This window comes from Mirounga leonina, unplaced genomic scaffold, assembly GCF_011800145.1.
Source record: "Mirounga leonina isolate KUSES-001 unplaced genomic scaffold, KU_Mleo_1.0 Mir_53, whole genome shotgun sequence".
Lineage (NCBI taxonomy): Eukaryota > Metazoa > Chordata > Mammalia > Carnivora > Phocidae > Mirounga > Mirounga leonina.
This window is the reverse complement of record NW_023270807.1, coordinates 10,828,173-10,856,134: the sequence shown is the minus strand read 5'-3', so window position 1 is coordinate 10,856,134 and position 27,962 is coordinate 10,828,173. Positions and strand designations below refer to the sequence as shown.

At 53.0% G+C, this 27,962-nt stretch overlaps 1 protein-coding gene across 1 annotated transcript; it reads left to right on the top strand.

The window, feature by feature from the left end:
• Positions 1–11,643: 11,643 nt before the first annotated feature.
• On the top strand, positions 11,644–24,344 carry AARS2 (alanyl-tRNA synthetase 2, mitochondrial). The gene is made up of 22 exons (XM_034991583.1): positions 11,644–11,995; positions 12,802–12,993; positions 13,524–13,669; positions 13,890–14,057; positions 14,816–14,960; positions 17,357–17,502; positions 17,726–17,834; positions 18,192–18,230; positions 18,331–18,442; positions 18,918–19,051; positions 19,490–19,634; positions 19,875–20,047; positions 20,173–20,286; positions 20,376–20,516; positions 21,152–21,289; positions 21,423–21,532; positions 21,687–21,795; positions 22,076–22,198; positions 22,454–22,564; positions 23,107–23,190; positions 23,305–23,415; positions 23,807–24,344. Exons 1-22 carry the CDS (start codon positions 11,753–11,755, stop codon positions 23,969–23,971), a joined length of 2,958 nt encoding a protein of 985 aa, XP_034847474.1. The 5' UTR covers positions 11,644–11,752; the 3' UTR covers positions 23,972–24,344.
• The last annotated feature ends 3,618 nt before the right edge of the window (positions 24,345–27,962 follow it).

Below are 27,962 nucleotides of genomic sequence, written 5' to 3'. Positions count from 1 at the left end.
CCTGGGATCATGACCTGAACTGAAGGCAGATGCTTAAGGGACTGAGCCACCCAGGCACCCCCTCCATTGGCTTTTTATCTATACTTTGTTACGTTATTATTTTTTTATTGAAGTGAAATTCACATCACATAAAGTTAACCCATTTAAAATGTTCACTTCAGTGACATTTAACGCATTCACAATGTTGCGCAACCACGACTTCTATCCAGTTCTAAAACATTTCCATCTTCCCAAAATAAAACTCCATACCCATGCGGCAATCATTCCCTATTCTCCCCTTCCTCAGCACCTGGCTACCACCAGTCTGCATTGTCTATGGATTTGCCTACCGTGATCATTGCATATAAACGGAATCATGCAGTATGTGGCCCTTTGTGTTTGGTTTCTTTCAATCAGCGTTAACGTTTTCCAGGATCATCCACATGGTATCATGTATCAGTACTTCATTTCTTTTTAAGGCAGAGTCATAATTCCATTGTATGTATACACCACATTTTGTTTATCTATTCCTCCCCTGATGAACATTTGGATTGTTTTCACCTTTTGGCTATTGTGAATAATGCTACGCATTGCATCATTTCTGAGTGTTGGCTCGGCAGCAGCCATTATCAAGCATTTTGGTTTCAGGACCACTTTGTACTCCTAAAAAGTACTGAAGTTCCCCAAAGACCTTTTATGGGGGACAGACATAGATATACAGATATATGAAATTAAACTGAAAAATTTTTAAATATTTAAGTATTTTCATGTTAACATAAACAACATGTTTTTATGAAAAAATACTTTTTTAAATATATTTTAGGGGCACCTGGGTGGCTCAGTCGGTTAAGCGTCTGCCTTCGGCTCAGGTCATGATCCCGGGGTCCTGGGATCGAGCCCCACATCGGGCTCCCTGCTCTGCGGGAAGCCTGGTTCTCCCTCTCCTACTCCCCTGCTTGTGTTCCTGCTCTCGCTATCTCTCTCTCTCTCTGTCAAATAAATAAATAAAATCTTTTTTAAAAAAAATAAACAAATAGGGGCGCCTGGGTGGCTCAGTCATTAAGCGTCTGCCTTCGGCTCAGGTCATGATCCCAGGGTTCTGGGATGGAGTCCCACATCGGGCTCCCTGCTCAGCGGGAAGCCTGCTTCTCCCTCTTCCACTCCCCCTCCTTGTGTCCCTGCTCTCGCTATGTCTCTCTCTGTCAAATAAATAAATAAAATCTTAAAAATAAATAAATAAATAATAAAATAAAATATATTTAAAAAACTTAGTGAGAAGAGAGGCACTGTTTTACGTTTTTGCAAATTTCTTTAATATCTGGCTTAATAAAAGACAGATGGATACTCATATCGACTTCTGCATCAATCTGTTGTGATAGGCTGTTTTGGTTGGCCTACAGGAAGAAGAATGCAGCCTTGGGGCACCTGGGTGGCTCAGTCGTTAAGCGTCTGCCTTTGGCTCAGGTCATGATCCCAGGGTCCTGGAATCGAGCCCCGCATCAGGCTCCCTGTTAGTGGGAAGCCTGCTTCTCCCTCTCCCACTCCCCCTGCTTGTGTTCCCTCTCTCTCTGTGTCTCTCTCTGTCAAATAAATAAATAAAATCTTTAAAAAGAAGAAGAAGAAGAATGCAGCCTTATAAACATACCTTGTTGGAAAAAGGAGGACCTCGCAGCCCTCCTGAATGAGTTTCCGGGATCCCCCAAAGTCTTTGTATCACACTTAAAGAACTGTGGCTCTAAGGATTTTAATATATATCCTTAACTATCCAGAGCCCACCTAGGGTGAATATTATTCTGCTCCTTATAAAATGTAAGAACTTTGCAACTGTATCGTTCCACTACCACGCCCATCCTTTATGTTATAACCATACGTATTACATAACATAATGGACAGGAGCAATAAATGGAATGATACAATTACAAAATTATTTTGCTTTAAATGGCTAAATGTTTTTTTAAATAAATTGAAGAAAAAAGATAGGCTTTTTATCCATAGTTATCAATCCCGGTGTTCTTCCTTTACCTAAAGACTCAACTTCCAATCAGGGAGTATTCCCCTTCAGCCAGAAGAATTTCCTTGTGGTGCTGTCTAATGATGATAAGCTCTCCTCCTTTTTATCTGAAATTGTATTTTGTCTTCATTCTTCAAAGATAACATACTATCTCTTTAACATGACTTTTAAATGTTACAGGCTAAGAGTCTCTTGTCCCTTTTCTCCACCTTAAAAAAAACAAAGCTTCCCGGGAAGACTGGGCGGCTCAGTCAGATAGGCGTCTGCCTTTGGCTGGGGTCATGATCTCAGGGTCCTGGGATCAGGCTCAGGCCGGCGTGGGGCTCCCTGCTCAGCGGGAAGCCTACTTCTTCCTCTCCCTCTGCCTCTCCCCCTGCATGTGCACATGCTCTCTCTCTCTCTCAAATAAATAGAATCTTTAAAAAATAACAACAACAACAACAAGCCTCCAAAGGAAGAAGAGAGGGAGGAGTCACATATATATATCATGTTTTTGTTTAAGGTTTGTGTTTCAAGATTGGGCAAATAATGCCAACTAAAGCTATTGGTTGAGATGAGCACCTGCAGATAGGGTTTAGAACTCGAATACTGAACAAAGTATAGGCCTTGATCCAGTTCCCCGCAAACACCTTACTTGTGTCTGCCCCGCTCCCTCCATCACACTCAGATAGCAGAACCCCAGCCCTAATTATGCCCAATGATCCATCTGCTCTGGGCTTGCACCTGAAAGAATCCCTACAGGGTCACAAAAAAGTTATTTTTACCTTAAATCTTATATATGGGCAGCCAATACTGTCAGCTAATCTACTACACTTTCCTAAACCTCCTTCAAGGAGATTTTCAAGGCAGGGGCACCTGGGTGGCTCAGTGGGTTAAGCGTCTGCCTTTGGCTCAGGTCATGATCTCAGGGTCCTGGGATGGAGCCCCGCATCGAGCCCTGCATCGAGCCCCACGTCTGACCCTCCCTGCCCCCACCCCTGCTGGTGTGTACTCTCTCTCTCCCTCTCTCAAATAAATGAAATCTTTAAAAAAAAAAAAAAATCAAATGCATGTTTGTTTTTTTAAAGGAGGTTTTTTTCAAGGCAGCAATTTCATCTCTTCACTCACTACATGTTCACTAAGGAAGGAGACGCAGGAGGATGAGTCTTCCCTCGCTTTCCCAGCCCTACCTCCACCGACCTACTGGCATTGGTACCCAGACCTCTGTTCCTGAGTATAATAGAAGGAGTGTCACAGCTCCTGGCGGTGGCCTATCTCTCCCCTTTGTACTGAAGTTTTCAATCTCTTCAAATACTTAAAAACTTTGCTGCTGCAATAATCCTCTCATTCTCTGGCTTTATCAGTTTCTTCTCTCTACTGGGTCATACCCATCTGCACACAAACAAGCCTTAATGTGGCTGTTCTTACAAAGAAAGAAACGTGGTCTCTTGAGCCCACAGCCACTTCCAGCCTCTACTTTTTTTTCCTGCTTCTCTTCCCTGCCAATTTCCTCCAGAATTGCCTGTATTTCCTGGGTCCGCCTTCTCACCCTGCCCCTCTCACCGCCTTGGCCTTTCCTTCCCACCAGCCCACTGAACCTTCTCCAGTCTTGCTCAGTCTGCTGGTCAGGTCTCCCCTGCCCAACCCTCAGCAGCACTCGGTACAACTGGCCACTCCCTCCTTCTCGAACATCATCTCCTCTGTTTGAGGCTTTGGTGTGGCCACCCTCTTTCTCGTTTTCCTCCTGACCCCCAGTGTCTTCTCAAGCTTCCCTGCAGGACTCTCCTCTTCCAGCTCCCCAGGATGCAGCTGAGGACGGACGCTCTCTGCTTCTCCTTCATCTCACTCTTCCGTCAGGTGATCTTATCTCATCCAGGACCACCGATGTACTAGTGACTCCCAAATCTATAGCTGCAGCTCTGACTTGCCTCTGCACTCCAGACTTTTATACCCATCGGGTGACATCTCCACTAAGATGTCTGAACTTAATATGTCCAAAGCAAACTCTTGTTTTCCCTTCCACAGACCAGCTCCTTCTGCAAGCTTCCCCATGCCAGTGAATGGCACCCACCACGCGCCCAATTCCTCAGGTCATAAACTTAGAACTGAGTCTCTTCCCTCCTTCCCTGCACTCCCTCCATTAGCATATATAGCTGTTTCCACATATAGCCTGAATCCAAGTTCTTCTTGTCTCTGCTGCTTCAGTCTTGTCCAGCACCGCTCTCCTGAAAAACAACATCCTAATAGGCATTCCTGCCTCCCCCTCCTGCTCTCATAGTCCATCCTCTCACAATGGTATGCTCTTTCAAAACCTTAAATCAGGTCATGTCACTCCTGTGCTTAAAACCTTCTAATGGAGGGGCGCCTGGGTGGCTCAATTGGTTAGGTGTCTGACTCTTGATTTCACCTCAGGTCATGATCTCAGGGTGAGATGGAGTCCTGCATCAGACTCTGCGCTGGGTGTGGAGCCTGCTTCAGATTCTCTCTCTCCCTCTCCCTCTCCCCCTCCCTCCTCCCCTCCCCTGCTCAGTCTCTCTTAAAAAAACAAAACAAAAAACCCTCTAATGGAACATTTTATCTGTAAATAGATATTCTTCCCATTTCTGTCCTCCATAAAAACCTAGAAACAATTACCAACCCAGTAGCAATGAGCATCCCTAGCAGCCCGTTTATAGTTTGGGAATATCATTTCCCACTAAAAGTAACCAGGACTTTTGGAAACAACAGTTTCAAGTCTAAGGCAAGAAATGTGCAATGGGAGCCAGAAATATCTTGTCATAACAGAAAGCAAGAAACCTATCAATGACTACCAGGGTCATGACAAAAGGACTTGGAAGTCAAATCAAAGGGGCTCCCACTGAGGAAAGATGGAACAATCTGAGTTTTAACAGAGATAATAATTGCAAAGGAATGAAACCATCAAATATGCTGCAGTTCATGAGTTCATAATTATACTGAAAAATATGGGCGCCTGGGTGGCTCAGATGGTTGGGCGTCTGCCTTCGGCTCAGGTCATGATCCCAGGGTCCTGGGATCGAGTCCCACATCGGGCTCCCTGCTCCTTGGGAGCCTGCTTCTCTCTCTCTCTCTCTCTCTCTCTGTCTCTCATGAATAAATAAACAAAATCTTTAAAAAACAAAACAAACAAAAAAATTATACTGAAAAATATAATAACAGGTCACCTTTGAAGGGTAATGGGAAATAAATTCATTATCTTAAACACTGATAACTCAATGGGGAAAAATCAAGCACCTATCCTGCCTTTTCTACATTAACTGTACCACTGGTGAAAAAAAGATTAGAGGAAGCATCTCTTTTTAGAAAGATTCCAACTAATAAATGAAAAAGAGATGATAGAGCGTGAATACCACCATGTTGCTCCGTTCAGTGAATTAACAGATATAGACATCCTGTATATGTCGCTCTGAAGATCATAGATAGATAACCAGACATCAATGTGCCCTCTGGTGAAAAAGTATACCATGTAGAGTCTCGCCAAAGGGATCCAAACCTGTGTCTGATTACCATTCTGGATCCACGTGCTAATTTGATTAAAATAAGAGAGGGCAGAAGAACATGTTAAACAAGTTGAACATTGAATATGCAGTCAGCAAAAACAGACTGAAAAATTCTACACACTGTAAGAAAAAGGAGATTAGGAGGGAATCCACAGATAAAAAAGACTGAAAATGCCTTTCAAGTAAGCTTTTTAAAATACATCTAAGGATGTGATACATCTAAGGGGTGATAAAACTATAAAGACACCCCAAATCGTGATTACTGTGAAAGTCGGGGTAGTGGTCACCTTTGGAAGGAGGAAGGTGGTTGGGGAGCGGGGGGAGTCCAGAGAGGGCTCCTGGGGTTGCTGCAAAGTTCTATTTTGCGATCTGGATTGTGGATACAAAGATGTACATCTTCTAATAATTAAGCTATACATTTGGTTTGATTGACTTTTCTACATCTGTGTTTTACTATGTGATTTAGGGGAAAAAATATTAAAAAGAAAAACCACCTCTAACACAGGGGTTGGCCTTTTTTTTTTTTTTCCCCCCCAAAGGGCCAGATAGAAAATATTTTATTTAGGGGCGCCTGAGGTGGCTCAGTCGTTAAGCATCTGCCTTCGGCTCAGGGCATCTGCCTTCGGCTCAGGTCATGATCCCAGGGTCCTGGGATCGAGCCCCGCATCGGACTCCCAGCTCTGCGGGAAGCCTGCTTCTCCCTCTCCCACTGCCCCTGCTTGTGTTCCCTCTCTTGCTGTGTCTCTCTCTGTCAAATAAATCAATAAAATCTTTTTTAAAAAAATTAAAAAAAAAAAAGAAAATATTTTATTTAGATCTTCCTGGCCAGGAGGCAACTCGAAAATAGGTAGGTACTTATATATAACCATTTAACATGTAATCATTTTAAAAATGCATAAGGACAAACGCGGGCATTGAGACCCTGAGGGTCCACTAATTGCTGAATTCCCGATCCCGGGAGGCTTCCATCCGTGGAGCCCCGCCACCCGTGCCCCCATGCCCTCGCTCGGTTCCGCTCGGCTCCCATCCCCCGCCGCCGCGCCCCTCAATCTCCACGTCTCTTAGCAACAGGAGGACGCAGACGCCACCCTCGCGTGGACCCGGGCTGGAGCGGGTGAGAGCGAGCACGCATGCGCACGAGGGGCTCCTGGCTCCACCCGCTCGCTGAGAAAGGGGAGAGCCCAGGAGCACCCAAACCCTACGACCTCGCCCCAAGCAAAAGTCTGTGTCCCGATTCTTCCCAGGAGTCCTCTACCACAGTCTTGCCACTCAAGGTATGGTCTAGTAGGCTAGGAGCAGCAACAGCTTCACCTAGGAGCCTGCTAGGTATACAGAATTTCGAGCTGACCCAGACCTACTGAATCAGTGTCTGCATTTTTTTTTTTAAGATTTTATTTATTTGAGAGAGAGAATGAGAGAGAGAGCACATGAGAGGGGGGAGGGTCAGAGGGAGAAGCAGACTCCCCGCCGAGCAGGGAGCCCGATGCGGGACTCGATCCAGGGACTCCAGGATCATGACCCGAGCCGAAGGCAGTCGCCCAACCAACTGAGCCACCCAGGCGCCCCCAGTGTCTGCATTTTTAACAAGATCCCAGGAAGTCCCCTGCATAGTGAAGTTTGACAAATGTTGCTTTCACGGGGCGCCTGGGTGGCTCAGTTGTTAAGCGTCTGCCTTCAGCTCAGGTCGTGATCCCAGGATCCTGGGATCGGGCCCCGCATCGGGCTCCCAGCTCAGCGGGAAGCCTGCTTCTCCCTCTCCTGCTCCCCCTGCTTGTGTTCCCTCTCTCGCTGTGTCTCTCTCTGTCAAATAAATAAATAAAATCTTTAAAAAAAAAAATGTGGTTTTCACAATCCAGATAAGGCAAAGCTATAAATAAATAAAACTAGGAATACCTCTTATAGGTTGAACTTTTAACCCCGACACTAAAATACAGCTTTTATGATAGGGAAGTTCCCAAAGCTGAGTTCCCTATGCTCAGTAAGGGTAAAAATTCCCTTGTGTCTTCTCTGACCATCAGTCCCGGACAGAATGCATCACTGACCTCAGGTTCCTGCTCTCAAAGCCAATGGGGAAATCAGGAAGGACCATTTCCATTCCCAGAGTAAGGGCATTGCTTCTCATGAATAAGGTGAAAAGAGAAGGCACAAAGAATGGGTGCCTTGGACCTGCCAAGATAAGTAAGTCAAACAACACAAGGGCAATCCCAGACCCAGGGAAGGCAGTGTCCAAACCCAGCTGAACAGCTCCCAGGAAACAGACTCAATTTGTACCTTAAACCCCAAAATGAAATTCTTTTTAAGATTTTTTTTTTTAAGATTTTATTTATTTATTTACTTGAAAGAGAGAGACATAACGAGAGAGGGAACATGAGCAGGGGGAGTGGGAGAGGGAGAAGCAGGCCTCCCGCCGAGCAGGGAGCCCAATGCAGGGCTCGATCCCAGGACCCCAAGATCATGACCCGAGCCGAAGGCAGACGCCCAATGACTGAGCCACCCAGGTGCCCCTCTTTTTAAGATTTTTATTTATTTTTTTGAGAGAGAGAGTAAGAGAGAGAACACAAACGGGGAGGGGCAGAGGGAGAGGGAGAAGCAGACTCCCCACTGAGCAGGGAGCCCGATGAGGGGCTCCATCCCAGGGCCCCAAGATCACGACCTGAGCCAAAGGCAGATGCTTAACGACTGAGCCACCCAGGTGCCCCCCAAAATGAAATTCTTACAAATACAAAGGCATAAGTACTTCGGAGAGCATTTCCCAGGTCAGTAACGTCCCAGTCTGGTAAGTTCTCTCAACACATATCTATCTTGAGAAACTGCAGACCTTAAGCTTCACTTCCTCATCCGAGGACAGTGGCAAATCAGAACAAATACATCACAATCCTAAAAGAACCACTTGGCTTCCCTGGGGGAAAAAAGAGACTGACTTACCAGAGAATACCACATTTAAAGAAAAGAAAATGATCATCTTTTAATGGCAGGGACAAATAGTAAGATGTAGGAAAAACCCTTCTTCAAACAGAGAACTCAAGAAATGAATTTCTAAAAGTCCACAAACAAGCTATAACATGGATGAACCTTGAAAACATTATGCTAACTAAGCCAGGTACAAAGGACCATATATTGTGTGATTCCATTTATATGAAATGTTCAGAATAGGCAAATCTACAAAGACAGAAAGTAGATTAGCAGTTGTCTAGGGATGAGAGGGCTGGGGGTAGTTAACGGCTTAAAGGGTATGAGGTTTCTTTTGGGATAATGAAAGTGTTGTGAAAGTGATTATGGTAACAGATAAGGACTCTGTGAATGTACTGAAAGTCACTGAATTGTACATGTAAAATGGGTGAATTGTACGGTATGTGAATTATATTTCAATAAAGCTGTTTGGAAAAAAAAATCCATGGCTCCACACTATTTCCATGTTAGTCTAAAGATAAAAAGTTCCTGGGGTGCCTAGGTGGCTGTTGGTTAAGTGTCCGACTCTTGGTTTTGGCTCCAGGCGTGATCTCAGGGTCATGAGATCAAGCTCCAAGTCAGGCTCTGCGCTCAGCACGGAGTCAGCTTGAGATTCTTTCCCTCTCCCTCCCACTCTCCCTCTGCTCCTCCCCCTGCCTTGCTCATGTTCTCTCTTTAAAATAAATAAACAAAATCTTTAAAAACACGGAGTTCCTACTATAATATAAAAAGTTTCTGGGGCGCCTGGGTGGCTCAGTTGGTTAAGCGACTGCCTTCGGCTCAGGTCATGATCCTGGAGTCCCTGGATCGAGTCCCGCATCGGGCTCCCTGCTCGGCAGGGAGCCTGCTTCTGCTTCTGACCCTCCCCCCTCTCATGTGCTCTCTCTCTCATTCTCTCTGTCTCAAATAAATAAATTAAAAAAAAATCTAAAAAAAAAAAAAAAGTTTCTGGAAAAAAATCTGAAAAAGAAAGAAAGTTGACATCAGTATTGGTTAGAGGCCCCAGCTAGGTTTCTCTAGCAAAACACTCCCATCTCAGTTTGGGGAAGAATTTCACAGTCTTGTCTCAAGATCATCAATCTCACAGAAATCCCCATCTGGCTTTGGGTTCCTGTTCCAAAAACATTGGAAACACCATAACAGGCAAAACACACTTTCAAAACAACTCTTAATTTCCGTGGGCAAGGGAAGAAACAGAGGATCACAGGATAGATGCTATGTGCTCTGTCAGAATACAAAGTTGACAATTCACTATTGCTATAGAAACTCAAGTCCAAAAAAGAATACACATTTCCCAAGGAAACCATGTTTCAAAAGTCCCTAAATAACATAACTCATCAAGAATGACCAAAAGAGCCCACGTGGATGGCTGAGGCCTTGTAGGTGAACACACTGATTCCAGATCTGCTGCCCCTTTTGGGCTTTAACCTTGGCAATGTCTCTCCTTAACCTGCTTAAGTTTCCCAACCCAAGAGCAGAGGTTATCACGAGAAGCCCCATGAGGACCTTGGCTGTACCCACAAGGGCATGTGTTGGCATCACGGTCACAGCTGTTACCATGGAGAAAAAGACAGAAGCAGGATGTGGAGCAGGTATCTGTCTTACCCTAATGTAAAGCACACAAAAGCCTAGGGCACCGGGAAGCTGAGAGAGAGAGAAATCTCTGCAGCTGTTGGTCAGGAGCTTCATCTTGCCTTGACAACCTGGATTCTCTCTAATCCCCAGGCAAATTAAAAGACCAAATGTTATTAAGCAATTAATAATGGAGCAGATGCTGTTTGGCTTCAGTCTCCACTAGACTCCTAAAGGGCCTGCTTCAGTCCCTAAGAAAAAAACGGTCATTCCCAATGCCAAGGACAAAGGGCATTGGCAAGTGTCTAGAACAGTGCCTGGCACAAGGTTGATAATCGATACATATTTTTTATTTTTTATTTTTATTTTATTTTTTTAAAGATTTTTTATTTATTTATTTGACAGAGACACAGCGAGAGCAGGAACACAAGCAGGGGGAGTGGGAGAGGGAAAAGCAGGCTTCCCGCTGAGCAGGGAGCCCGATGCGGGGCTCGATCCCAGGGCCCTGGGATCATGACCTGAGCCGAAGGCAGACGCTTAACGACTGAGCCACCCAGGCGCCCCCGATACATATTTTTTAAAAAAGATTTTATTTATTTAAGAGAGAGTGAGAGAGAGAGAGAGAAGGAGCAGGGGGAGGGGGAGGGAGAAGCAGACTCCCCACTGAGCCGTGAACCCCCCCCCCCCACATACACACACAGGACTCCATCGCAGGACCACAGGGATCACCACCTGAACGGAAGGCAGAAGCTTAATCAACTGAGCCACCCAGGTGCCCCTCAATATATATTTATTGAATGCTTCTTGAATGAATGCTGATATTACCTCTCTTGGCACCCTGTGTTCTTCCCTCAGCCTGGAAACACACACACACACACACACACACACACACACACCCATGAAGTTGAATCCATGCCTGCTTACTGCAACTCCAATTGTAACCCTGCAAAAGTAATAAACATAACAATTACTACTACAATATAGATTTCTGGAGAGCAAGGATTTTTGTTAAAGTTGTGACTAATATATACCTTAAGGGCCTAAAACAATGCCTGGCACTAGTAGGCTCTAAATGAATATCTGTGTGTTTTGGGGTTTTTTTGAAGATTTTATTTATTTGGGCGCCTGGGTGGCTCAGTCGTCAAGCGTCTGCCTTCAGCTCAGGTCATGATCCGGTGGTCCTAGGATCGAGGCCCGCATCGGGCTCCCTGCTGCGAGGGAAGCCTGCTTCTCCCTCTCCCACCTCCCTGCTTGTGTTCCGTCTCTATCAAATAAATAAAATCTTTTTGTTTTGTTTAAATCCTTTTGTTTTGTTTTTAAAGATTTATTTGACAGAGAGAGACACAGCGAGAGAGGGAACACAAGCAGGGGGAGTGGGAGAGGGAGAAGCAGGCCTCCCGCTGAGCAGAGAGCCCGATGCGGGGCTCGATCCCAGGACTCTGGGATCATGACCTGAGCCGAAGGCAGACGCTTGACGACTGAGCCACCCAGGCGCCCCCTAAGTGAATATTTGTTTAATGATGAAAGAATTAAGGGCCTACTACGTGCCAGGCAGCTGTGCTAGGCCAGCTGGCCTGCTCCTGCTGAAGTCCCCTCTTCCCGCTCACTCTACCGGGACGATAAAGGCTGTCTTCAGTCCTCCTACCGCCAGGGTCCGCTGTAGGAAGCGCGCGGCTGCCTTTTCACGTCACCTTCTATCCCCGCGGTGCCCTTTGACCCCGTGAAGTCACTGCCCCGAGTTAAGATGGCGGTATCGATGGCAGCTGCCGCCGGGCGACTGAGGCGGGCCATTCGAAGGTCGCCCCCCTGGGGGAGCCCCAGCCGTCGGCCTCTCTCATCGGAGCCCCCTCCAGCCCAGGCCACGGCCGTGCGCGACGCCTTCCTGAACTTCTTTCGGGACCGCCATGGCCACCGGCTAGTGCCGTCCGCTTCCGTGCGGCCCCGCGGCGACCCCAGTTTGCTTTTCGTCAATGCGGGCATGAACCAGGTGGGGGCTGAACCACCCAGATCGGGGGCGGAGTTTATGATTTTTTTGCCGGGAGAAAGGCGCCGCGGGATTGGGCAAAAGAAGCGAGGGGCGGAGCTCATGGCCTCTGGGGAAAGGGCAGTTCGTGGTTAGGCCAGGTGTTTGCGGGCACAAGTGCAGGCTTGGGGAAAGCTGCACTTGGGAACTTAAGGGTTTGGATTGAGTTTTAGGTCCAGGAATGGAGGGTGTGGAGTTTTATGGGGGCAGAGTGGTGGAGGAAGTCTGACTTCCTTTATTCATGCTTTAAATAAAGATAACTAATTGATTAAATAAACGTTTATTGACCACTTAGTATGTGCTACACTGTGTTCTCTAAGCTTTTGACTTTGAGCACCACTTACCCTCTAGATTTGTCTTCATCTGTAAAATGGGCGAGGAGGGGGGACTAGATTAACCTTAGAGGCTGTTAAATGCTGACTTTGTGAGACATGCCCTGTGGTCTCGGATTTATACCAGAGGTTATTGAGTGTGGTTTGAAGAGGCTGAAATGGAGGATGAAGCCATTCAGTGCCCTGTTTCCAGCCACCAACACATTCCTCCTCCTTTTACCTTGCCTAGTTTACTAGCAGAGGGTCTCTGTTTCATGATTTATTTACCCCTCGTCTGCTCCACACACACCAGAGATAGGTGCCCCCAGGCTCCCAGATTGCCCCGTTGGCCATGCACGGCACTCTCAGGGGCACAGTCAGCCTTCAGTCTGAACACCCCACTCCCCACCTCTCCCTTCTACTGAGGGAATGAGAACTGGGACCTTCATGTGTTTCCAGTTCAAGCCAATCTTCCTGGGCACTGTGAATCCACGAAGCGAGATGGCAGGCTTCCGACGGGTGGCCAACAGCCAGAAATGTGTGAGGGCTGGAGGACGCCACAGCGACCTGGAGGATGTGGGCCGAGACCTTTCCCATCATACCTTCTTCGAGATGCTCGGCAACTGGGCTTTTGGGGGTGAATATTTTAAGGTGAGTCTCCAGGAAGCCCTGGAGTTCGGAAAGGGTCAGTGGTCCACCAAGAAGGGGCTCAAGATTAGTCCTGTCTCCATTCCTACTGTCTGCATAGACAGGACTCATACTGGACACAGAGGCGAAGTGCTAGGTGAACAGGTATGGCAGGAATGTGTTTCACTTCCCTAGTTGGATTGTAAGAGCCTTGAGGGCCAGGACTGTGCTTCTTGCCTAATGGCTAATCAGTAATTGTATGAATAAATGGGCAGGCAGAAATACTAAAATGCAGGAGTTAGCAATCAGCCCAGGTTAGGGTGGAAACACAATTTCATGGAGAGGATGGGACTTGAAAGAAAGGATTTAGAAGAGGGGGAGGAGAAAAAAAAAAACTCAAGCAGAAATGGTAATGGTTTGTTCTGGAAACGAGGTGGGCAGTGGAATTTTGTCTTAAGTTGAGGGCTGAAACTCGTGTGGTTTGATTGGTGCTTCAGTGGGGCCCTCTTCTCACCCATTTTCCTCCTCCCACCCCATGTGGGTTTCCCCTGCAGGAGGAGGCTTGCAGCATGGCCTGGGAACTCCTGACTCAGGTCTATGGGATCCCTCAGGACAGGCTCTGGGTCTCCTACTTTGGTGGTGACCCCAAGGCAGGATTGGACCCAGACCTGGAGAGCAGGGACATCTGGCTCCACTTAGGGTAAGTCTGCCTCAGCCCATTATGTCCATTTCTGGAGGGCAAGAGGACTGGCAAATAGAGAGTACCAGCATCAGTCCTCAGAATCTCGGCGTATCCTAGGAGACTGGGGTCAGCCCTGTTTCCGCTCTGGCTGAGCTTGATGGAGAAGCTCTCATGGCCGAGAGGGTTCTGGCTCCCAGGCTTGTCTATCTCCCTACCGCTCGCCTGGCTTTCTCCTCAGGGTGCCTGCCAGCCATGTGCTTTCCTTTGGACCCCAAGAGAACTTCTGGGAGATGGGGGACGCTGGCCCTTGTGGGCCCTGTACCGAGATCCACTATGACCTCGCTGGTAGGGTGGGAGCCCCCCAGCTGGTGGAGCTTTGGAATCTGGTCTTCATTCAACACAACAGGTAATAGGGTGCTAAAGCAGGAGGAAAATCCCTGGCCAGAAGTGGAGAAGGTAGCAGTCAGGAGACTTTGATCCATTTCTTATAAAAAACAAACACTTAAATGGTGTTTACTGTGTGCCAGGCACATTTCTAAATACTTTTCACATAATAACTGATTTAACCCTAGTCTGTGCTCTTAACAGTTTGTATTTATTTACTTATTTAGAGAGTGTGAGGGCACACAGGAGCGGGGGGGTGGGGGGGACGGTACAGAGGGAGAGAGAGAGAATCCCAAGCAGACCCCATGCTCAGCACGGAACCCAGTGCACGGCCTGATAACACGACCCCGACATCATGCCCGGAGCCGAAACCGAGAGTCAGATGCCCAACTGACTATGCTCATAACAGTTTAAACTAGTCACTGCTGCTCTCAGGCCTTTGCTCTTTTATCACATGATGTAGCTGAGCTTCATGATCTCTGAGATTTTCTTCCAGCCTTGACCTGTCTTTTTCTCAGGGCAAAGAATTCTGTCCCAGAAAGGGGATGTGTGGGTCCAGACAAGGGCCCAAGCAGGGGTGAGGGTGGAGCTCACCCTTTATGAGAAAGTACATAGAGGAATCAAGGCCATCACTGTCTGCCTTTGGTGGGGAGGGGTGGATACTGCCTTCTGGTTCCTCCCACTGTCAGCCCCCTCCTCATTCCTCCACTTGCACTTGGGCATCTGCCTCACCCCTGTAATCCTGTGTGGGGCCTCACCTTGCACACCTTCCCTGGCCAGAGAGGCAGATGGAAGCCTGCAGCCCCTGCCCCAGCAGCACGTGGACACAGGAATGGGCCTGGAAAGGCTGGTGGCTGTGCTGCAGGGCGCACGCTCCACCTACGACACTGACCTCTTCTCCCCGCTGCTCAATGCCATACACCAGGTGAGCCTGCCTCTTCCCTTCCAGAAGCTATTGCTTTCCTTTTTTTTTTTTTTAATTTTTTTTTTAAGATTTTTTTATTTATTTGTGAGAGAGAGAATGAGAGACAGAGAGCCGAGAGGGAAGAGGGTCAGAGGGAGAAGCAGACCCCCCGCTGAGCAGGGAGCCCGATGCGGGACTCGATCCCGGGACTCCAGGATCATGACCTGAGCCGAAGGCAGCCGCTTAACTAACTGAACCACCCAGGCGCCCCTATTGCTTTCCATTTTTGTTGAGAATTCTGCATGTTCCTGCATGTGGAAACAGTGACCAACCAAGGATACCAGGGTCAAACACGAGGCTAGGGTTCATGTTTATTACCTGATATTGCCCTAACTCCTTTCTTCCTATTGTAGCCTAAGAGATAAATAATAAGTAAATGTATTAAAGAACAAGATGGCAGATTTGAACAAGATTGCAGATTGTGACCAGGCAGTAAACATAGGTGATAGTAACTAGGAGAGGGGGTGGGTACAGAGGAATCTTAGACCAAGTGGTTGGGGAAGGCTTACCAAGCAGATGATCTCTGAGCTGGAACCTGAAAGAGGAGGAGCCAGGCACAGGAAGCTCATTCCAGGTAGAGGGGACAGCAGATACCAAGGCCCTGAGGCAGGAAAGGAACACAAAGGTAAAGAAGAATCACATGGGATGTAGCTAGAGAATGTGTCCCGGAGAGTTTGCTGTGTAACAAACCACCAAACACTTTGTAGTTTAAATAACAACGAGTTATGTAGCGTATGAGTCTGTGGGCTAGCAATGTTGGCTGAGCTTTGTTGGGTCATTCTTTTGCTTTTCTTGAGTTCATTCATACATCTGTAGTCAGCTGCTAGGCAGTTCTACTTCTGAGGATCGGCTGGCTGGCTGGCTGGCTGGGTCACTGGGAGTGACCAGGCTGTGTCAAGCAGCAGGCTAGCGGGGGCTTGTTCACATCACATCATAGCTCAGCAAGGTTCTAAGAAGGAGAGCAGAAGCACACGAGGCCTCTCGAGGCCCAGGCTCAGAGCAGTGTCATCTCCGCCTCATTCTGTTGGCCAAAGCAAGTCACAAGGCTAGCCCACATTCAGGGGGTGGAGAAATAGATTCTATCCCTGGATGGGAAGGAGCTGTGGTCACGTTGTAAAGTGGCAGGCACACAGAAAAGGAAAGGATTGTGGCCATTTTTGCAAACAGTCTACCATACAAAGGAAGGCAGAAGTCAACCTTGTGGGGCCTTGAAGTCCAAAGTGGGGCTTTTCTAAGTGTGGTGAGAAGTGTTCTGAGATGGGCAGGGCCATGATCTGATTGACACTTAAAAAAAAAATTTTTTTTTTAAGATTTTATTTATTTGCGAGAGAGAGAATGAGGGACAGAGAGCATGAGAGGGAGGAGGCCTTGCTGAGCTATGATGTGAAGCAGACTCCCTGCTGAGCAGAGAGCCTGACGTGGGACTCGATCCTGGGACTCCAGGATCATGACCTGAGCCGAAGGCAGCCGCTTAACCAACTGAGCCACCCGGGCGCCCTGATTGACACTTTTAAAGGCCACTCTTGTTACTGTGTGGAGGATGGGCTGGAGGGAGACCTGAGAAGACGCTAAGAAACCAGCTGGGAGGCTATTTCATCCAGGGAAGAGACAACAGGGCCTGGCTTAGACTGGTAGCTGTGGAGGTGGAGAAGAGTAATTGATCTGAAAGACCTCACAGACAGAGGAACAGAAGGCCCCATTGATGGATAGGATGGGGAAAGGAAATAAAAGTCAAGGCCTGCTCCAGACTCGAGCAGTATGGTGAGTGGCAGGACTGTTCAGAGGGAGGGGGAAGCTCAGGGAAGAGACAGGTGTGGAGCTCTAGGTGTGGAGCTGGATGAACCGGGCTGTGCTTTGGAGCACTTACATGTAGGCACAGCTTACACCCTCCCCCCCCCGCCCCCCATAGAGGCTGGAGGAGTGGGTGTGGGCAGCGGAGAGCGCCTGGGGTCAGATGGGCCAGCCTCAGATCTCAGATCTGCTCCGATGTGTTGCGTGCCCTTGTGGCACTCAGCTAGCTCCTCTGGGCCTCCATTTCCTTTTAAAAGCGAGGCTAGTAATACCTCCCAGAGCAGGATGTTTTGGATATTAGACAACGCATCCTTCAAGCACCCTCCCCATTCTGATAGCAGAAATTCAGTGCGTGATCACAGCCGCGATCATGGTTAATGCTGAATGTGGCCCCAGGAGGGCAGGGCCTGGCTCCCTTTCATGTTGGAAGCTTCTCCAGCTAGGACGGTCCAGATGTGGTCGGCTTTAGGGGTGAGGACAGATGCTCTAGGGCTGATGAAGAGCACCCCACCTGGGCCATGTCAGGCAGGGCCAGCAGCCATGTCTCCTTGTCTCCCACTTGCCAGGGTTGCGGGGCACCCCCTTACTTGGGCCGGGTAGGAGCAGCAGACGAGGGGCGCACAGACATGGCATACCGTGTGGTGGCCGATCACATCCGCACGCTCAGTGTCTGCATCGCTGATGGCGTCTACCCTGGAATGTCGGGCGCCCCGTGAGTCTGGAAGGGCTACAGAGGGAGGCAGGGGCTGCTGGGGGGTTGCAGGGGAGAGGAAGGAAGGGGATGGAGAGGTGGGTTGGGTTGAGGTGGCAGGAGGAGTGGGAAAAGGGCAAGGGCTCTGGGATGAGAGCACACACCCTGGACCTTGCCCTCCCCACTCTCCATACTGCTGACCAAGGGTGGCTGGGGGTTCATAGCTGGCCTCTGAACCCCCTAGGCTGGTTCTTCGTCGGATCCTCCGTCGAGCTGTGCGGTTCTCTACAGAGGTGTTGCGGGCACCGCCTGGCTTCCTAGGCAGCCTGGTGCCTATAGTGGTGGAGACCCTGGTGAGGGCAGAGCTAACTCTTCTGGGCATCCCTGGGTGCTCGGGAAGCTTGCAGCTGAGCCCAGATAGTGCCCCCAGCCTAGGTTCCCCATCCTAAATGTCCAGCCCAGGTCCTGTGGGGCTGGGAAAACTGGGATTGCGTACAAGAAGCAGGGAGCCCTCAGGAGGTCTCCTTGCCTGGGCGGCTGAGCCTTTGAGTTTGGGACCCCCTTCTGCCTGTATTCCCTATTTGGGTCCATTCCCCTTCCATTGGCCTGAGCTGAGCTCCCAAGGCAGGTGTCCTCAGGGAGGCCCAGGGCGGGGAGGTGCAGAGTGGGTAGGTTGCCTTTCACACTTCTCAGCCCTCTACCTCCCTCAGGGGGACGCTTATCCAGAACTACAGAAGAACTCAGCCCAGGTACTGGCTTCAGATGGGGAGGGAGGAGCCGACGAGACAGGTGGAGAGCGGCTGTCCTTTGGAGGAGGCCTAGCTCCAGTCCTGCCCTGCCCCTGTTCAGATAACCAACCTGGTGTCAGAGGATGAGGCAGCCTTCCTGGCCTCCCTGCAGCGGGGTCGGCGGATCATCGATCGGACCCTGAGGCGCCTGGGGCCTTCTGAACTGTTCCCTGGTAAGTGAGGTGCCTAGCCAAGGTGTGAGGGCCTCACTTAGGTGAGCCAGGCAGGCCTGTGCCTGGCATCCACACCCTCCTCCCCCCATGTCCCTCTCCCTGCACTGTCTCCAGCACCCAGACCTCTCTGTAGCTGGATACCACCCTGCTTCTCCCCACTTCCCCACTGCCCAGCTGGCCCTGCCTCCAGTCCCTGCTTCCCAAGGCTGGCTTCATGCCTAGAATGAGCTTCCCTTCGCCTCTGAAATGACAGATGACAAAGGAGTACCCTGGGCTATCCCCAGCTCTGGCCTTAGAGCCTGAAGCCTGACCCCTCTCCTGGACCCACCCGATGTAGGGAGGGGACACTTGTGCTTGGCACCCGGTGGCTTCTGTATGCTTAGAAAAGCCCTGGCCCTTATTTCTCCCTCATTCCTTCCCCTTCGGTCTATCCTGCCCCTCCCTCCTGAACACCCTTTGTCTTCCTTCCTCAAAGCTGAAGTGGCCTGGTCCTTATCACTGTCTGGGAACCTGGGGCTCCCCCTGGACCTGCTAGAGTTGATGCTGGAGGAGAAAGGGGTGCAGCTGGACTCGGCTGGGCTGGCGCGGCTGGCCCAGGAGGAGGCCCAGGTACAGGCTGGGGCACCCCTGCCCAGGGTTGTGTTGGGACAACCCCGTCCCCAGCCCTGAGTTCCTGGGGAAGGAGCTGCAGCTATTAAGGGCAACAGGAGGCTGAGGTAGGGTCTGTCCCCTCGGCCTGGAGAGAACACTAGTGCAGTGGGCTAAGCCAGAGCAGAAGGGGAGAGGCCAGCGCAGCGTCCTAGAGAGGGGACCTCCAAGGGCAGCAGTGGGTGAGGGGTGGGAGGGAGGCCTGATCCCGAGACCCTGCCTGTTGGGTGGTTCACCGGCCAGTCCAGGGTCTCTAGCAGCCAGCCAAGCCCCGACGGCTTATTCCTGAGGGGAGTGCAGGGTCCACACAGCTGTGTGGCCCGGACAGGGCTCTGGGGAGGCTCAGGTCCCATTGCACCGTCCGCGTGCCCCTTCCATGCGCATGCGCCCATCCCGCAGCACAGGTCACGGCAGGCCGAGCCCGTTCAGGAGCAGGGACTGCAGCTGAACGTCCACGCACTGGGGGAGCTGCAGCGCCGAGGGGTGCCCCCAACTGACGACAGTCCCAAGTACAGCTACTCCCTGCGACCCAGCGGGGGTTATGGTGAGAGGCTGGACCGAGGCTGGTGGCCACAGGTGTACGTGGGGGTGATAGGGAGGGATGTCTGCCATGGGCGCTCCCAGCCCTGGGCATTCCCTGGGGTAGTCCCCAGGGGTCGCTGTGGCGCCTGAAAGGGCCCCGTCCTCCCCAGCCCCGTGCCTGCAGGCTTCAAGGAAGGCTCAGACCCACAGCCCGGGCCCCACGGCCCTGCCTAGCACTGATAACCATGCTTCTCCCTGGCAGAGTTCGGCACCTGTGAGGCCCAGGTGCTCCAGCTGTATGCAGAGGACGGGACAGCCGTGGCCTCCGTGGGGAAGGGCCAGCGCTGTGGCCTCCTCTTGGACAAAACCAACTTCTATGCTGAACAGGGGGGTCAGGCTTCAGACCGAGGCTACCTGGTGCGGGTGGGCCAGGAGGTGAGCCCCCCCACACACACACAATTTCTGCCCATGGCAGGCCTGAGCTGGGAAGGGAGCCAAGGGGAGGGAAAAGCTACAACCGTCACTCCAGTGCCTTGGGGCCCCCCCCCGCCCTTCCCCAGGATGTGCTGTTCCCAGTGGCCCGGGCCCAGGTCTGTGGAGGTTTCATCCTACACGAGGCCGTGGCCCCTGAGGGCCTGAAGGTGGGGGACCAGGTGCAGCTACACGTGGATGAGGTAAGGACCGCACCCCTGATACTCGGGATGTCCTGCTGCCTCTGGGCTCTCCCCACGCCCCAGGTTCCTGGGTGACAACAGTGTTTCAGGCCTGGCGTCTAGGCTGTATGGAGAAGCACACGGCCACGCATCTACTCAGCTGGGCGCTGCGGCAGGCCCTGGGCCCTGGCACGGAACAGCGAGGTTCCCATCTCAATCCCGAGCGCCTGCGCTTTGACGTGGCCACCCAGGTGAGCGGGGCACAGAGAGACTTCAAGTGAGGCGGCAGGCTTACAGAGAGGTGGTCAGGTGGCAGGGGGCTTTGGCCAGTCTGAGGACCCGGGCCCCCTGTCACTCAGTCACTGTGAGGCCATGGGGGGCGTCTTGCCCTCAGGCTCCTTGCGCACGGCGGGGCGGGGGGGGGGGGGCAGCCAGACAGTGTCCAGAGCCTTCCTTCCACCTCCAGCCACCCAGCTTCCTTGTTGCTGCTGTCACCCAAGCCCTATCTTGCTCCAACTGAGCTGCCCTCCCTTCCCTGCCGCCCTGGCTCCCTTTCCTCCTCACACATCGGGCTCCGTCCTTGCTCCCACATCCCCCTGTCCCGGGTTTCTCTTCCGTTGGGCCACCCCTTGTTGTGAGCTCCCTTGGTACAGAAGAGCATGTTCGTTTCTTCTAACTTTTAGTGCGTAATGAAAGGCCTGCAGTTGCCAGCAGGCCCCACTAAGGAAAAGAATTGTCTGCTCCACCAAGGTTGAGTGAGCACCGCTATGTGCTAGCCACTGTTTTAGCACCTGAGGGTAGTCCGTGAACAGACTGCTTCTTACCGCATCAGTTACAGGCATGGGGCTGACCTGTCAGTCTGTCCGTCTTCCCCCCACCCCACCAGGCTCCACTGACCCCCGAGCAGCTCCGGGCAGTGGAGGGCGCTGTGCAAGACGCCGTGAGGCAGGACGAGCCAGTGTACATGGAGGACGTGGCCCTGGCACGCACTGCCCGTGTCCCTGGCCTGCGCTCTCTGGATGAGGTGAGTTGGGGAGCCCCCCCCTTGGTGAAGATCATCTGCCCCCTGCCACACACCCACACACACCCACACACACACACACACACGCACACCCCCCCACACACTGGTTAACAGACTTGTCCCCGTACACCCTCAGGTATACCCAGACCCTGTGCGGGTGGTGTCAGTGGGGGTGCCTGTGGCCCGTGCGCTGGACCCAGCCTCCCAGGCTGCACTGCAGACCTCTGTGGAGCTGTGCTGTGGGACGTGAGTCACTCCTGCCTGCCTGTCCTGACCCGGGGCCCCCGGATCCTCACCCTCCTTTGGTCTCTGGAGCCCCCAGCCCCTGGTTCGGAGCTTCGGCTGCTCTTTCCTATCCCAGTGTTCCCACTGACTTCCTTGTCCCTCCCTCTGCCCGCAGGCACCTGCTGCGCACAGGGGCTATAGGGGACCTGGTCATCGTTGGGGAGCGCCAGCTCACCAAGGGCACCACCCGCCTGCTGGCCGTCACTGGGGAGCAGGCCCAGCAGGTTGGCGTGCCAGCAGGGTCCGGGAGGCCGCTGGATGCGGGGGGCACACAGTTGACACTCTCAGGCTGGGCGACGCCAGCAGCAGAAGCAGTGTTCGCACGGGTGTGCGGATGGGGCCGTGCCAGCTGCTGGCCCCCGGCGTGATTATCTGCTGCCTTGATTGATCTTGATGGTTCAGTATTTCTAATTTGGCCCCGACTAGCAATAGGTTGAGAGCCCCTGTGCTGGGGAGGCGAAAGTAAGCCGAGCAGTCCCGAGCATCCTGTTCCATCCCCCGCAGGCCCGAGAGGTGGGCCAGAGCCTGGCCCAGGAGGTCGAAGCTGCCACAGAGCGGCTGAGTCGGGGCAGCCAGGATGTGGTGGCGGCTCAGAGACTCTCCAAGGACATGGGACGACTTACTGATGTGAGGGTCACCCCTACCGCGGAGCTGCTCCCCACCCTCTCCTGGTCCTCTTCCCTTCCCCGTGCCTCCCCAGACCCTTCCTGTCACTCCCCAGGCTTCCTGCTGGATTCCAGCTGGCCTCGACGTTTGTCTGCCCCGGGGGGTGTGTGTGTGTGTGTGTGTGTGTGTGTGTGTGTGTGTGTGTCTTCCCCCCCTCCCCTGGCCTCAGAGTCTGTGGCCCAGGGAAGGGCCCCGCTCATAGGCTTCTGGCGGTAGGCGGTGGACACGGCCGTGATGCCCCAGTGGCAGCGGCGGGAACTTCAGGCCGCACTGAAGGTGCTGCAGCGGCGTGCCAACACGGCTGCCCGGAAGCTGGAGCTGCGGCAGGTGAGAGGCGGCTCCGCAAGGGTCAGAGCCGCTGCAGCAGGCACGCTGAGAAGCCTCTGGGCCTCATATGGCCGGGGGGGGGGCGGGGGGGCAGCTCCTCCCTCTCCCGCCAGCTGGGCACCATCAGCAGGCCATCCCCCCACTTCCCTCTCTGCCAAACTGTGCCTCTCCTTCACCTCCCAAGTCTGGCTCAGACTCTCCCTCCAGGAAGCCGACCGACTTGATTAGGCCCTTGAGCCCGCATTGCTCCTTGACTGCCGATCTGCCTTCCTCCCACCCCGTTTCGTCCATCTGGGCTCCAGCCTTAGGCCCTCATCTTCAGTGGCCTATTTGGGGGGGCCTGGAGCTGTGGCGAAAGGGAAGAGGTGGTGGGGGGAGAGGAAGGACACAGGCCATTCGAGGCAGAACCACTGGCACCTCTGCTCAAAGCCGAAGATCTTGGCTGGGGGCGGGAATTTCTGGATTGGGGCTCAGTGTGGAAGTGGGGGCCAGTTGCCTTCCCGCCTGATGCCCCTGCCGTCCTTCCTGCCCCCCCCCCCCAGGCTGCACAGAAAACCCAGGAGCTGCTGCAGCGGCACTCACAGGGGCCCCTGATTGTGGACACAGTTGCTGCCGAGTCCCTCTCAGTGAGCGCTGGGGCAGGGGGGTGGCCCCAGGGTCCGGGAGGAGGAGAGTCCTGAGCGGGAGGCAGCTGGGAATCCAGAGAGTGGCAGGGTCACCATCTGCCCTCCCTTGCGCAGGTGCTGGTAAAGGTGGTGCGGCAGCTGTGTGAGCGGGCGCCTGGCACCTCTGTGCTCCTCCTCAGCCCCCAGCCGCTGGGGCACGTACTGTGTGCCTGTCAGGTGACCCAGGTGAGGGACAGAGGAGAGCCGCCCATCCCGGTCTAGCTCTCTGGTTCCACGCCTTTGATTCCTCCGAGGCAGGGTAGAGGGTATCTATGGGGACACCCCAGAACGGGGATAGGGTCATCTCTTAGCCCTAACCACACCCCCCAACCAGAGAAGGCACCATGAGCTCCCCTAATTACCACCCCCCCCTCCAGGCCACACATCCCTTGCAAACAAGTAGCAGACATTCACTAACCTCCATCCACGTTCCCAGGCCAGTGCTCTCCCATCTCCTCCCTGATTCCCCTACCATGTGCCCAGCTAATCACCATGATGCCACTCTCGAGGGTAGGTGGAGTGGATGGTGGTGGGCAGGGCTGCCCTGCATCCCTGCCGCTTCTGTTTCTGTCCCCAGAGTGCCACGCCAGCCTTCACAGCGGAGGCCTGGGCATTGGCGGTATGCAGCCACATGGGGGGCAAGGCCTGGGGCTCTCAGGTGGTGGCCCAGGGCACCGGAACCACTGCTGACCTGGAAGCTGTCCTCAGTACGGCACGAGCCTATGCCCTCGACCAACTCTGATCCGGCTCATCCAGGGACTTGCGTAGACTAAACAGACAGCAGACGGACCCATGACAGGAGCCCTGAAGGAGCCAGCAGAACTTCCCCGGAGGCTGAAGCAAAGCACTGAAGTCTGGAGGCCAAGCAGCTAAGCCCAGGAGGGCTACCTTGGGCCAGGCCCGTGCAGACACGAGATGGGGCTGTAGGAGGCGGAAGTGGACCCAGAGACATACTCCCCTGTCACTGGATGAATGTGGAGCCACGGACTGTCTTGGCTGTGATTGCTCATTAAAAAGTATTTCACTGAGGGACGCCTGGGAGGTTCAGTCAGTTAAACATCTGCCTTCAGCTCAGGTCATGATCCCAGGGTCCTGGGATTGAGCCCCGCATCAGGCTCCCTGCTCAGCAGAGAGCCTGCTTCTCCCTCTGCCTCTCCTTCTGCCTCTCCCCCTGCTTGTGCTCTCTCTCTCAGTCTGTGTCAAATAAATAAATTTTTTTCTTTAAAAAGAAAAAAAAAGTATTTCACCGAGGCTAGAAAGCTCCAGGAGGTCTTTTGCTTAAAAACGAGCAGCTTTCCCCACCCAGCATCCACATCAGAACCATCCTTCTCGCCCCTGGTGCTCAATGGGCTTTCCAAAGCCAGCCTGTTCTCGGTACCCACCAGGGCCTCCCTGGCCACCAAGACCCAGAACTGCCCTATGAAAGTCATGACAACAGGGCAGATCCTCTCTGGTGCCACTTGTTTCAGTAACTGCAGCTTTTCATAAAGGCCCCGTCGATAAAATGAGCAACAGGTACTGGTCAGTTGCTGAGAATGTGGCAAGAACCAAAGGCCTACAACTTGCTGCACTTGTGGAGCTTGCTGCTAGTGGGGAAATACGCAATAAAGAGAAGGAAGTGGGTGTAAGGCAGGGATGAGGTCTGCAGAGAAACTGGGACAGGGATCAGGAGGGTGGGTGACTTTGTTGTTTCACGGGGAGGTGGCACCTGAGGGGAGGGTGTGAGCCACGAGGCTATCTGAGGGAGGAATGCCCCAGGCCAGGGCACAGCCAGGGCAGGGGCCCTGTGGGGAAGGTGAGCAGGCACAGGGAGCTGGGAGACTGGCAGGTGATGGGGCCTGGAGAGTGCAGGGGGCCAGAGGCTTAAAGTTGCACAGCACCCGCCCCAAACCTGAGCTGGAGCTAAAGCTGAGAAATGGCAGCTCAGAGTGGGAGGAAGCCGAGAGTCCAAGGGCAGCCCTCCTTCCCTACTAGAATGAATGTGCTCAGGACCCAGCCAGGCTCAGGACCTCCACCTCTGTTCCCAGATCTCCGTTGCTAGAGGAGGGAAAGGACCTCAGGGGAACCCATCTCCCAAGTCAAAGGCTCCCTGGTGAACACGTTCTGGGGCTGTTTAGTTAAAATTATAAGCGCAGAGCGTGGCTTCTGGCATGATTTCTCATTCTAATTGCACGGGTGAAAGGGCTTGCAAGGGGACTAGTCCCTGCCTGCATGGGATGCCGGGAATTCTGCAGGGCCGGACTGCTTGCTCAGCCCTGTGGGCTTGCAAAGCTGTACTTCCGGAGCTCGGCAACTGCCACAGTAGCCACATCTCAGCGGTGCTCACTGGAAGCCCAGCTCTTTATCGTGAACACCAGGGGGAAGAGTTGTGGCGGCGCCCCTGTTTTATGATGAGTTAAGCGAGCTTCTAAGATGTTAACTTAGACTTAACATACTAGTAATCGGGAGAGCTGAAAGTAAAGCTAAACTACCTCCATGTGAAACGTCCCACCACCCTGGTCGCCTCTCCCCTCCTGAAGGACAATTGTTCTTCCTAGCCAATCCCACCCCACCCCACCCCACCCCCCGCCGAAGTTGGTTGTTCAGGCCCATCAGGAGCACCACCCCCTGTCAGGGCTGAGGCAGGGAGGGGTGACATAACGCTTAGGGCTGTGTGAAGGAGCGCTGTGGAGACCTGAACCTTCCTGCCTGGTGCCTGACATCAGCCTTGTTTACATCCTGGAGAAAGGTGGAAGGTGCCACTCTGCACGGATGCTGCACCCCACAGCTCTCCTGCAAGGCCCGGGGTCAACAGCAGGCCTCAGAGGAGTTCCAGTAACCCCTGCAGGTGCCCGTCCATCTCCTCAGCTTCCAGAAGAAACTGCCGATGCTTTTCCTCGACCGTCTTTCCACTCGTCACCCTACACCCTCGTTTCCACACAAAGGTACCAAAAAGGAACAGCACTCCAGTCCAGGAGCCCTGCCCTGGCTCCCACTCCTCACCTTCCCCCCAGAAAAGCCCATCTATTCCTAAACATGTCCCTCAGAACCAGAGAGCACGCCCCCCACCCACCCCCAACCACCACCGCCGCAGAGTTCCTGATCCCCCACACCGCCGCGGAGACCCGGTGCACACGCGGATGTACTCGCGCACATGCGCACCGGCCCTCGGCCCCGCCCCCTGGCGACGCGGGGCGTCCATAACGACCGGCGAGGCCGCGCGGGGGCCTGCAGGAAGGTGAGCGCTCCGGCACCTAGAGTGGGTGAGGTGAGCCCCGGAAGAGAGGACGCTCCACCCCGGGTCTCCCTAACTCCCCCTGCCCCCCACTCCTGCCCGTCTGAGGCTGGCTTGGCTCCTTGGCTCTGGGCCGGCCTGTCCCCACAGGAGGCCCCCCAGGCCCACCCACTTGAGGCGGAACTCTTGCCTTCTCCCCTAGCTACGGTCACTGTCTGCATACTGGCCCAGAGGCTTAGGGTCTGCGAGTAAAGGGATGCTGGGGGGGGGGGGGGTAGGCACCGTGAGAAGGAGAAAGGGGAAGTGGGGCATGGGTAGGTCAGAGCTGTCCTGAGACCGGAGCCTCAGGCTTCTCAGAAAGGCTGACTCCCATGCCCAGCTCCTGCGAGCTGCAGTCCTTCCTGCAGGTCCAGAAGCTTCGGGACCTCCCTTCCACCCTCCCTCCCACAGCACGGCTGGTTTCCCTTGGTTACCAAGGCACAGCAAGGGCCTCTGCACCCCAGGCAGGTTGGAGGAGAGACTCGCTGGCCTTTGGAGCTGAGCTTCCCTGCTGGGTGTCTGAGCCCAAGGCTGGACTGAGGGGTGGGGAGCGAATACTCTGGAGTCCTATTAAAGACAACAGACCAAAGCGGTCAGGAGTTGGGAGGAGGGCCAGGCCCAGGGGTGTGATTAAGTTTGCTGCTGTCTCACTGGGGCCAATCACCAAGCAAGCTGGGCCGGGCTCTGTTGTTGAACTTTGTTGTCCCTCTTTTGTGATTTCACAAACTGGAAAGTTCCCGAATGGGAATTTGGGAGTGATATGGGCCGAGCTAGGGTCTGATAGGGGCATGAAAGAGATCAGGGGAAGTCAGACAAATGCCCGGGGCCCCTGAGGACATGCCCAGGGAGAGTTCTCCTTGGGGATCCTAAGGTGAAGGAGAAGCTGGCTGAGAAGGTAGGGGAAGCACAGTGGGAGAAGTGGGTGGAGGGTGGAACCCATCTAGCTGAGCCAGCCCCGAGAGTGGTGCCCAGGGGCACAGAGGTGCTTTGGCTCCTCAGCTAAGAGGAAGGGGGGGGGGAGATGAGGGCCAGAGATGTGATGAGCAGGAAGGGGAGAGTGTGCTCCCCCAGCCTCTTCAACTTTCCCATTCAGGCAGAGGGAGAAGCCTCTGCCCACAGTGGTTAGATTTAACTGGGGACTTGAGAAGTCTGAGATGTCCAAGAGGAGGGAATGTGCTAGATTCAGGCACTGAATCCCAGGTCTGTGAGGAACATCAAGGGCCCAATGCGAGCCATGGGCCAGGAGAGCGCAGCTCTGCAGGATGTTCTCTGGTCCCCAGAAGGCCTCGGGCTGAAGAATACAGGTGATGGCCCAATTCTGTGGAAGGACCCCGTGCTGGGCAGTGATTTAGGGACTGAGGGAGCCTGAGCTGTTTAGGCCAGCATCAAAAGGGTTACCCGGAGATGGCGAGAGCTCATGAGCTGGAGAAAGTGGGAGGCCCACTGGAAAAGTGCTGTGAACAACCAAGTCTGGACAATT